At 44.3% G+C, this 12,384-nt stretch overlaps 1 protein-coding gene across 4 annotated transcripts in view; it reads left to right on the top strand.

The window, feature by feature from the left end:
- Positions 1-11,786, top strand: part of UBE3C (ubiquitin protein ligase E3C) — a 1,218,167-nt gene extending 1,206,381 nt beyond the window's left edge. For all 4 annotated transcript variants that reach the window (XM_086941492.1, XM_086941495.1, XM_086941493.1 and 1 more), the window contains one exon: positions 10,758-11,786. In XM_086941492.1, the coding sequence (XP_086797618.1) occupies positions 10,758-10,928 (171 nt within the window). In that variant the 3' untranslated portion in view covers positions 10,929-11,786. The remainder of the gene's footprint in view (positions 1-10,757) is intronic.
- The last annotated feature ends 598 nt before the right edge of the window (positions 11,787-12,384 follow it).

Below are 12,384 nucleotides of genomic sequence, written 5' to 3' on the forward strand. Positions count from 1 at the left end.
TGATCTTCTTCCTCTTCCTTGCCTTGGATGGAGGTTCTGTTGCCTTGTATGGGCGTGGGGTTCTTCGGCCTCCCCTTGCCTTGCCCTTCTTTCCTCTGTTGAGTATGAACGGGCTTCCTCTTCTTCCCACTTTCCCCTTTGGGTCGGTGGTGTTCTGCTTGTAGAGGTTCCCCTTGCCTGGGGAGACGGAGCTCCTCGCCCTGTCCATTGGACTTTCCCCGGTGGGACCCTCTGTTATGTTCCGGCTGGTGGGTTCCTCTCGCAGACCCTCCTTCTCCTTGAGTATGGCTAGGGTATCTACTCTACATTAAGGAATCTGCGGCTAGTAGTCTCTAGCAAATGTACGAGTTAATTACCTTTGTTAACTATGTATCTGGTAGAGACGCTTCTAGCCGCAGATTCCTTCACGGCCCGCCCTTCCTCCCCGTTCTGCAAAGACCTTTGGCTTGGTCTTCTGCACTTGCCTCCCAAGGGTGGCTATGTCTTCTGTAAGTGCATCCCTTCATTCTTTTTGATGGGATGATTTGTCTTGTTTCTTGTTCCTTTCCTCCTCTCTGGACCAGGAGCTATAGCTCAATGGTAAGTCTTGTGACTCTGGTGGCAAAGGATCTTAGAGGACTAGGGTCCCCATCTTGCTAGTGCTGTTCAAGTGTCCTGAGGTGGCACATTTTCAAACTCTGCTTTTCATTGGAGGATGGGTTTATAGGTACTCCTGTGCCCTCTTCTCTGGTTGCCCCGGGATTGGGGCTTGCCTTCACTCTCTCCCTCCCTTCCTTCTCCCCTTTTTGTTGCTAGTGTTATGGCCCTTCTTCCTTCCTCTGGGTTGGGGTCCTCTAGCTGTGTTTGTGCCCTTTGTTGTTTGGGGGGGGTTGTCGCACTCTGTGCTGGGGTTGCCTTGGAGTTTTGTCGTTCCTGCTAGTTTTGGAACTGGTTCCACTTCATTGTTCTTGACTGGAGTTGTAGTCCTGCTACATGTTGTCATGCCGTTTTACATGTGTTCCTTGTCTCAAAGGGTGGGGGGGCTGTCTACATACTTGCAGGGTGACTGCTCTGTTCTTTCCCTTTTTCCCCTGCCGTTGGGTGTGGCAGTGTTGACACTGCTCCTTATGGTGTCGTTCGTCACCATTCCTTTGTCCAATTTTTCTGCTCTTTCGCACACTGTTCCCACACTCCCACAGTTTTGTCTGATGGTTCTGCATTGTGGCACGGAAAGGTTCTCTGAAGAAAACCGACGTAGGCATGGCGGGGTGGGACTTTTGTGACCTCGCTGATGTCACGTACGCGGATGACGCCTGGGCAGAGTCACGTGATGCCGTCCCGCCAGTGCGCAGGGATGCTGGGCAAAAATGTTCCTGATCCAGTCCCACGCCTGGGGATAATTCTACGTTAAGGAATCTGCAGCTAGAATCGTCTCTACCAGATACATCGTTACCAAAGGTAAGAAACTTATTTATTTAACATACTAAGCTTTAATGTACGAGATTAGTTCAGGCTACGGTGAAAGGGTGTATGAAAAAGAACTCTAAAGTTGTTAAGCTCTAATGAGGTCAGAAAACACATTGCAGTTTATATATGGGGCACCAGTTCACAAGAAACAAAGTATTTAACTATACAACCCTGTCCTTAACATGGCAGGAATCATCCATGCAGAGCTTAATTCTTTGTATGCCTCCTCTGCTGAGAAGCCGAGGAATGTAGTTACGGTTGTGATGCAAAATACTGAAATTGTTTCATCAGAAAAATAATTCGAATTTTTTTTGTCAAAAGGTATGTTCATTTGCCTGTCAAAAAGTGTTTGTTAAGTGAAAAAAACAGAAAAAAATATGTTTGTTGCATGTGTTGTTGTAGATACATACACTCTGCATACTCCTACCATCTAGTGTTTGGCTCGGGCTTTAGCCAGTTGTTTTTCTTTAAAGAAGGCTTTCGAATCACGAGGTATAGTGACTCCTCCATTATTTGGCAATGCACATGGGTTTTAACATTTTAGCAGAAAAAATGGAACAGTCTATCAGGATTGGCTGTTTACCAACGGGGCTCCATGTTGAGCGCTTGTAGCTCTTTCCTTCAGGCTCATTTGGTTACTTTTCAACTCTGGAAGCACCAGAAGAAACTTGACTTTGTGGTGGTTTCTCTTTCTTCAGATTGATTTTCAGCAGACACCAGGCTTTTCTGATGCTTCACCATCTGGGCCTCAGGCCCGCTTCGGGGCTTCATGCCCCTTGCCTCAACGACTTTGTCACCAAGAATGCGTTAGTAAGTAGAACATTTATGAAGTACGCAAATGCCGAGGTGTCTTGGCGCTGAGGAGTGTGACAAGTGCTGTTAGGAAAACCATGGGCCTTATTTGGGGGGAAATAGCCAGGTTTTTATAATTTTCCTAAACTGGAGCCTATTTGGTCGCAATCTGATGTTGGTCAACAGCCTATTCCATAGTCGAGCGGGTAGATGGGATAGGCTCCTGCCTCCCCATCTTACTTTCCGAATTTTAGGAACCTGGACCAATCCAGTGTTGGCTGATCTGAGATTCCGTTTCAGGGATTACCATAAAAATACTGGATGGATGAAGGAACAGGGGTGGGAGCACACCGCTTCACCTCCCAGAAAGGTTTGCCCCTGGTATTGTGGTAAATACAGTTTCAGTTACTTGCTTGCTTCAAGAGTGTTCGAGTGTTTCGCCACAGTTGGCGCAGATAGTACTGATCTCCAGACACGTGTTTCTGGTTCTTTAACCGTCATCAGTAGAGATTACAGTCTTTGAAATTTGGGGTTTGCTGAGTAGGCTGCCAACATCTTTCTCAGGTCAGGTACCTCTCTCAGGTTACGAGGCGGCCTTCTCTTCCACCCCTATTGACTTTCTCTACTGATGAGGGAAGATTGTGGAGAAGTGTGGCTCAATGGTTAGAAGAGGCAGACCATGAAGCAGAGGTCAGACCCGGGACAAGGGTTCAATTCCCGACGTGGCAGGGTCTTGAGGCCAAAAATGTCCACGGACTCGATAATTCTCGCTTCGGTGCCTGCTCGAATCACGGGTTCACACTCTGCAACTCCGGGCAATAGCTTGCTTAATCTCCACTATGGCCCCCCGCGGCGGGATGCCTGGCTTTCACCTTGGGAGTGCCCAGTATGGGTTATCTCACAGGGAAAAACCAGGACGGGTTCCCAAAGCAAGCGCTTAGAGACCGTTGGTGATAATGCGCTATATAAATATAAATTACATTTACATTTACATACCCGAAACCCGGGCCATGTCCCGGGTCTAGAGATCGGGAGATCAACAAGTATCTACTTGCATCTACATAGGTGAACCACTTACAAACTTTCAGTAATTCTTCTTACCTTAGGCACTGCACATACCAGAGTGCTTAGGGGCGACCCGGAGGAGGGGCTAGCGGTGTGCGGTCCATTGCTGTCTTTTCTACTGGATGGATGAAATCTATGCCATTCCAGTACTGGCCTAAGGGCACTCCAAATGTCCATGGACCTACCACCACCAGGTTTGCATCTCTGCCTCCCCCTCAACTACAAAACCACGTGGGAGGCCTTTGGTACCGACATGAGTGGAGGTGGGCCCATCAGTGAATGCAGAGGCAGGAGTCTGATGACACCCCTACCTTTTCCAGGAACATGGCGTCAAGGCAGATAAGAGGAACCGGCCCCTTGGGGGCACAGCTCGCCTGTCTGTATTCCAGCCGGAGATTACCTTTTCCTCTGAATCTGGTAAATAAGAAGATCAAGACAAAGGTGCTTCATAGACATGGGTAAAGACTCCAACTCAGGCCACCCCACAGCCCAGAGTTGAGGCTGAGCACCTCCCAAGTGGGTCGAGCATGGTGTCTTCGAAAGTCACCCAGGCCACCACTGCCCTTAAGCTATTGTCGGCATTGATCCAAACCTTCAAAGCTAATAGTGCTACTTTCCTTCAAGTGCCTAATCAGCAAATCCTTCAAGACCAAAGGTTCTACATGTCGCTTCAAAGCTTAGAGGCACTGAAGCCCGCTAAAGCACCAAAACCCCCGTCAAGGCTGAAACCAGGCTCCATGTAGAAAACTCCATTGGTTCTGAATCAGCACTTCGTGCTGAGAACCTCTCTATGTTCGACTCGTGGAGTCAGAGCTATCCATCCACCAGCAGCTGCTGGAACAGCTGGTTGTTTGCCAGAAATGCCTGTTCATCCTGCCTCAGACAGGCAAGATTGCCTCTAAAGCCAACAGGGATGGTGTCATGGAAGTTGAAGCAGAGATAGCTCACTTTTATGGTGGAAACTGCTTTGGAATCCCCTTCTCCTAAGCACAAGAGGCACAAGGACATGTGCACCAGCCCTCTTGCTCAAGAAGCTGAAGAACACAGACACCACCAAGTCTATAGATGCTTTCCAAACATCCATTCTGAGGGGGTAATTTTGTAGGCAAGACTATAGGGCAGGCATCCAGACCACATCGCCAGACATCCCTTTCTCTTTGCTCATGATGGGCTTGCTCCTCTCTCTGCCAAAGCAACTTTCCATACTTGGCCTCCAGGTATCCACACCCTTGGTCCATGGGCAATGGAGTATGGATCAACTGACAAGGGATAATTGCCTTTTCTTTTCCGCCTCCACGCTACTTCCACTGGTGGTGCCAATGATGTGCCAGACATTGTAACCTCTCATTCTAGTGGCTCCCACCTGGGCCAGGTAGCTGTGGTAGTCAGCCCTACTAGAGATGTCAATCAGCTCCTACAGGTAGGACCTTTTCACCAGGAACCATAACCCAATCAGGCACCCTGTTCTAAAGCAACTCAACTAGCGATCTAGTATCTGAGGTCTTGGAATTTGGTTACTTTGGGCCTTTCTCAGGAATGAATGGACATCCTGCATGAGTCCACTTGACCTACCACATGGGCATGCTATGCTGCAAAGTGGAAAAGGTTTGTCCATTACAGTATCACCAGCAAGATAGACCCTCTAAGACCTGCTGTCCAAGACATCATCCTCTATCTGCTCCACCACCCAAAGACAGACCTAGCCTACACTTCAGTACACCTCCACTTAGTGGCTATGGCTGCACTCATGCAAAATATTGAGAGAATTCCTCCATCTACTTCATCCCTGTAATCAAGACGTTCATGTAAGGCATCAGAAGTTATTCCTCCCAGGACTCTGCCAGCGCCTGTGTGGAACAGTAATATTGTACTTCCAGGCTTATGAGTCCTCCATTTGAACCCTCACTTTCTTGCCCACTCCCGTACCTTTCCTTTAATGTGGCCTTCCTTGGTGCAATAACCTCTTTACACTGTATTAGTAATCTGCAGGTCTTTTCACTACAAGAACCCTTCATGCAAGTTCACAAGGACAGGGTAGTGCTCAACTTACACCCCTAGTTCTTTCCTTAGGTGGTTTTCCCATTGCACCATGACCAGACAATAGAGCTCCAAGTGTTTTTCCCCAACCAGACTCTGTAGCCGTGAGAGCCCTCAATAGACATAAATCGCATTGCCATGTACTACATAGAGAGAACTAAATCTTTTAGCAAGGTCGACCAACTGTTTGTCACTTTTCCGACATCACACAAGGGTCTGCCCATATCTAAGGTGGGAATTGCTAGGTGGACAGTTAAGTGTATCCAGACTTGCTATTAGAAAGCCAAAGAGAGCCCTCCCATTAACCCCTAGGGGATAGTCTACTCCTCAAAAAATGCCATGGTTGCAGGTTTTTTATAACACCCCTCTAGCTGGCATTTGCAAGCGGCTACATGGTCAACTCCACACACGTGGATTAAGAATTATTGTGTGGCTATTACCACCAGACTATAGACTGTGTCACTGGAACAAAGCCATATGTGGCTGATGAGCCTTAACTAGGGCGAAACCAGTTCTCGGCTGCTTGTGTTCCAGCTCAGGGAAAATTTGGCCTGGCAATTTGGGCGGGACGTTCCCATTGGAGCAAGGTCAGGACTAATTTGCATATGGCTGCGTCCAAACTGAGGTGGATTAGTGTGCAAAATAACGATGGTTTTGGATGCAGCCCTGGGGCATTATTAATGGTTGAGGTTTGTTCAAGCCTTCCATCCATCACTTTTTTATATACTCTGGCCAACCATTCCCTGTTGTCTGGCTAGATGGTCCTAGAACTTATTCCATACATCTGCTTCCTCCACGCGCTAGCCACCTCTTATAGGTGGGTCCTGCTTTACGCTCTATGCAGATAATGTTTATCTACACCAAAATACAAACCGAACAGAAAAAGTTACTTACCCTGTAAGAATCTGTTTGTACTGTGTGTAGTGCTATAGATTTTCATGCGCCCACCCTCCTCCCCGAGATGTATGGCTCAGAACACAGATCTTTATTTTCCTTAATTAATTATCTTCTTGCAATACACATGTGTATCAAATAGCCTTTACTTACCACTCCATACTACTGTCACCCAGTGTGCATAAACAGACTAACATTGAGGCGCTAGCCATGGGCATTGCTAACTAAGGGAGAAGTCCCTATCCCTTGCGACCCAAAGAAAAACAACTTGCAAATAGCCAAGCCCACAACTAGATGGCAGGAGCATGATGAGCCTGTGAATCTACGGCACTAGAGGTCACAAACAGATGATTGCTTACAGGGTAAGTAATGTTTTCCTTCGTGAGTGATCTTGATATCTTTTGTTTATTTTTGATAATTGATTTATAGAAAAAGGTATAAATTAACATTACCAAAACACATGGTAAAAAGAGTGATTTACATAATGTTAAGTAAAATTGGTCTATTTAAGAACAATGTCCCTAAGAAACTTGTAAAACAGCCGAACATGTTTCAAAATGCTAAACAAAAAATATACCACGTTTCTTTTGCATTGAGGGATTTCAAAAGAGATCTTGATACTTCATATCTAGTGTCTTAATAAGTTGGGTGTACATATTTGCGTTTGATAGGTTATGTATGACAAGTTATTTGAATGTGCAAGCAGCTCCAGAGTAGAAACACGTTAAACACAAACAATGAACTACTAGGGTTTTCTTAGTGAGGTGTTAGAGGGAAACTCTGCTCTAGATATTTGTTTTAAAACAGGTTTTTTTAAGTTCAAGAAAAAATGTTATTGATGGAAATACAAGGTATCATCAACAATATATGAGAAGTGAGGGGAAAATCGAAGGAAGGAAAAAGAAAACAAACACTCAAGAAAAACATTACAATAAAGTCAATGGCATAAACAAATCATGGGCAATAAAATGAAGCATAGATAATACAATGGTTATACATATAATCAAATAGAAATATTCAAATAACAAGTAAGAACGAAGGTAAAAAAAGAAAAGAAAAGAAATGCGAAGGGTATTCAAGGTGGTTTTAGGACTTCTTCTTGGGTAGGCTGTGGACGAAAAGAACGTAGGGCACACTTATCTAGGTACAACGTAATAGGAAGCCATAATTCTGCATGCTTAGCAGCCATGTTAATAGGGAAGACAAAAGTAATGTCTAGCCTATGATAATGGCAAACATTATACCACCATGCTTTGAAGGAAATGCTGGATGAAGCCTTCCAATTAATAGTAATCTGCTGAAACGCAACAGCAAGCAATAAGTCAACAATGCGAACGTCAAGATCAACAGCTTCCCAACAAGGTGAAAGGCTTCCCAGGAAGATGTGAGTGTGAGAGAGGGGAATTTGAGTGCAAAAAATTACATTAATTTGAGCCCACACCTGTATCCAGAAATCGTGTACAGATTTGCAAACGAACAACATATGGAATAGGGTAGCATGCGGGGAAGAGCAAGACCAACACACATCCGGGATGGCGGAAAACCTCTTATTGAGGGTGAAGGGCGTGTGAAGCAACCTGTTGTAAATGAAAAAAAGCGATTGCATTAGGGTCGCCGCTCTGGATGATTTAATTTTGTCCCACACGGGAATTGCCCAAGTAGTGCCGAAGTACTGTTCCCACTGTTCCTCTACCCTGGACTTGGGTCTACCGGATTCGTGAGTATGAAGGTATTTGTAGAGAGTTGATGCTTTGGGGGTAGTACGAAGGAGAGGGTGAAGTCATGTAGCGCATGTGGGGGAGGAGGGAGATGCTTGTGCCTGCAGTAGCCGGGAGTAAGGAGCCATCACCGCTGCTGTGAGTAAAAGGTACTTGGGGGCAAAGGATGAGGTAGATCAAAGGAAGAGCAGAGAGTGGAGAAAGGCAAAAGGGTAGATTGTGAAAATAATTGCAACACCCAAATTAAGCCTTTTTGTCTCCAGGACTTCCAGTAAAAGGGTTTATTATGAATGAGGATATGTTTATTATGCCATATTGTGGAAGAGAGGAGGTCAGCAATGGAAGTGGGAGGAGGAGGTTTGGAGGAGAAGAGGAGCTTGGTAGTAAATTTGTGAATGGGAGTGGGAATCAAAGAAGGCTTACGGGAAAAGGATAAGTACTCCGCAAACGTGAAGGGAGAGAGAAAAAGGCGCTCAACCCTAGCCCACAAAGGACAGGGGAAGATAGGGTCCTGTAACCAATAGGAAGCTTAGCGAAGCAGAAAGGCTTTTTGGTCTGCTGGGAAATCTGGGAAATTTACCCCGCCCTCAGATGCAGGATAAATCAATCTGGCAAGGGACATCCTTTTTATGGAGCAACAAGAAACCCTGGAAGTCGAGACCTTGTTAATTTTCTTTAAAAATTTGGAGGGAATAGGCACAGGGATATTGGAAATGGTGTAAAGGACTATAGGAGACAGCATCATCTTAATGGTGTCGAGGCGACCCTACCAAGAAAGGTAAAGAGGGTGCCATCTGTTGGTTAAAGCCGATAACTTTTGAATACATTTAGTCAGGCATAGGGAAACTGTATCAGAAATGGAAGGAGTGATGTATAGACCTAAGTATTTGATATGCGTTGGGCTCCAAGAGAAATTGGAGGCACTAAAGTCGGCCTTAAAGGTAAATTTCGTTAGGGGCAGGATCTCGCATTTGTCATTGTTAAGTTTGTAACTAGATATCAGGGAGTAACTTTGCACTTCCTCCAGGAAATTTGGGATTGAAACTGTGGGGTTGGAGAGGAAGAGTAAAATGTCATCTGCATAGGCAGCAAGTTTAATGTGGGAATTCGTAGTCTGAAAACCATGGATATTAGGATTTTGACGTAGTTTGGACAAAAAGGGTTCCAAGGCCAAATTGAAAAGGAAAGGGTAGAGGGGACACCCCTGACGTACACCTCTACTGAGGTCAAAAAAGGAAGAGACCTGGCCGTTGGCACAAACTGCTGCACGCGGGCGGGAGTAGAGAAGAGAAACTAGGGAGATGAAATTGGGACCAAAACCAAACTATTTGAGAGTATGAAAAAGGTAGGACCACTCGACCCTGTCAAACGCTTTTCGGCGTCCAGGGCTATAGCTCAAAAAGTGTTTTAAACACGTTTTGTTTGTGGCGTTAAATGTCATGTGGGATCCTATCCTCCTTTGTAAGAATGTGGGAGGAGAGCTAATCTTGGGTATTGGTGAGGGTGTCAGTTTAAAAAAGCAGCTAAACAATAACGGAATCGAAAATTGAAGGTATTCTATAATTAAAGTATTATTCTTCTGGCAAATGCATTTGTGTTGTTTTTACCCGAGTTGCTACCTCCGCCCTCTCCAGGCGCCCATTGGCCTCAAAGGGCTTCCGCGCGCCCCAGCACCTTCACGTGTGGTAGGCGGGCTTCCCGGGGACAAACACCCGAGCACTTCACAGGTTTTTAAAAAGCCATTTACTTGCTTACGAGGCTTTGTTGTAAATTCTGGGATGAGATGTAGCAGCCTCCCTTGATCACGTCCGTATTTCTTCTGGTGGGACTGGATTTGAGTGTCACCAGCGGTTTAATGCTGCCACCTTGTGGGTGAGCGGCAAACATTAATTTGGGGATCTGAAGTCAATGCATTATTTTCGAAGCCGCGTTTGTGCAAGAGGAACGTGTGCTGCTAAACTAATTCAGTGTGGCATTTTACGTAAAAGAGCGTACAATTCAAGCTGTATCGACGTTTACCAGCTATACTCTCGGATAATTTACATGTACCATGAACAACCATGTAATCGATTCCAAGATAGCTGCGTTTGTTTTTGGTCTCTGCTACAGACATTTTTTTCCCCAGAAGAAAAAATATAAAAATGTATACATATACACATGCACACAGGGGGGATTCGGTCAGCCCGCTGCATCCATTCGCCGTTCAAGTGTCATTCACATTTTGTTTTTGTCCAGGGCAGTATACAGTGTGTGCAGTAAGTCTTCTCACCTCTGCCATTGGCTTTCTTGCACCCTTAGAGATGTCATTAGTCCTGTTCACATGTGCATAGCCTCCTAAAAAGGTCTCAGTACGCCCCCGGGTGTGTTTGACCTGTTGGGACAATCCTTTATAAATATATTTGGATATTTAATATGTTTGCGAGTAAAAAAAACATTTAAAAAAACAAAACCGGATACCAAAGCTGTACCTATTGACTTTGCCAAAGCTTGATTATAAATGTTTGTATGTGTTCTATGCTAAATGTACACTAGATCATGATTATATGTTGTTGGTTGCCATTATGAATGTTAAACAATCATGGGAGAGGAAAGCATAAGAAAGACAACGTTCATTATTTTTGCTGGTGTGTGCGCGCGCGCGCACATGAAGTCTGAGCTTATTAAAAAAAAAGATTAATTCCCTAGCAACAATTATACAAGCGGTCAGTTAGACTGTTGCTCGTGGATACCGTTTTAGCCAATTTCGCTCAGTTATAATTTTCTCTATTTCATGCTGATAAAGCATAATTTTCTACTCCTTCCTAGGAATTGTATCCCGCGTTTTGCATTCACAATGGAGGATCGGACTTGGAGCGCCTCCCCACTGCCAGCACCTGCATGAACTTGCTGAAACTGCCCGAGTTTTATGATGAAAACGTGATGCGGGGTAAACTCCTGTACGCAATCGAATGTGCTGCCGGATTCGAGCTTAGCTGAGAGGATGCAGCGCCGACGAACTAACTTTACTGTGCCTAACCCAAAAGCATCGCACTGAAGCAAACGACTGGCGCCCGCCTGTAGGTTTTAACAGATCTACCACATACTATTTTTCTCAGAAACGCTATACATCTCATCGTTTTAAAACCATAACTCGTCAAATGGCTGTTAATCATCTTTCATCCATGCTGCTTACTTTGAACTCAAAATAATGAATTGTATGTGCAGTATGCCTGTTTGGGGGATTTTACCAAGAAAGAGCACATTTTGTGAACAGCCACGACTCTGTGTAATAACCAAAGACAAAGAATTGTATTCCTGCTGTTTGGATGTTAATATGCCAACACGCTGGCAATAAAGGCGAATGAAGTGCAGCACGTGGTTTAATGGAATACAATAGGAGAAATCCTGGCCTGGTGTATTTTTTAGAAGGGAAAAGTTTTCTCAGAAATTAAAGAATTAGGAAGTTAATTGCATTTTCACATCAGTCCTGGCGTGGTGACATTGTTTACAGCCGTTCGTTTTTGCAATTGGTAATGAACAGATCAGTATCACAATCTATACTATCAAGGTATAATTTCACTCTATCTTAATTGTTACTTTTTACAATATTTTTTATGACATTGGGTTGGCATGCTAATTTTGAAATTACAAACTGTTGTGCATTTGGCCACGTCACGATCAGTGGGACACACGTTTGAAAAGGATGTGAATGTAAATGCTTTCTTTGTTTTGTTTGTCTCTTTTCTGTGCCTGTACAGTTTTTTTTGTATGTATCGGATTCCTTTGGCATATAGTAAGTACAGTTATGAATTTCAAAACAGATAAACAAAAGCATCTATTAAATATTATTTCAAACAATGTTGTCAGATATTCTTTATGTTGCACACATTGAGTTAACCAGGAACAAAAATACAATCATTTCATTTAGGTCCGCCATTTCCTGGTGATCCAGAGCCTCCAACCAAAATATATCACGGTTGCATTCGCTGACACTTTGTTGCTCTTTAAAAAGTTTTGCACTGAAATAAATTAACAAATGTACTTTGCGAATAAGGAGTCGAGAATGCAAAGAAGCTGTGTTTTTTAAAATACCATTTGGGCTGCAGGGTTATTATTATTATTATTATTTATTTTTGTAGAGCGCGTAGTCACCCGGAGGTATCCCAGCGCTAAAAAAATCCTATCTCCTGAGTACAGTGGGTTGCAGCAGTACAGAAATTAAGCAAGTGGATGTTCTGTTAAATGCTTTATTGGTAGGTATTTATGAAGCTGAAATCTAGCCACAATGCAGCAAATAACCATACAGCATGAGTATACAACAATAATTGCTCCTACGATGTATTTTGATACAGACATAGCTGAGTCTTAAAACTTAAGAATCTGAAAGAAACAGGTTAGTATTAGATTCCTTACCTTAGAATATCCACAGGCGTCAGACTGGATCCGGAAATTT

Source organism: Lissotriton vulgaris, chromosome 10 (assembly GCF_964263255.1).
Source record: "Lissotriton vulgaris chromosome 10, aLisVul1.2, whole genome shotgun sequence".
Taxonomy (NCBI): Eukaryota; Metazoa; Chordata; class Amphibia; order Caudata; family Salamandridae; genus Lissotriton; species Lissotriton vulgaris.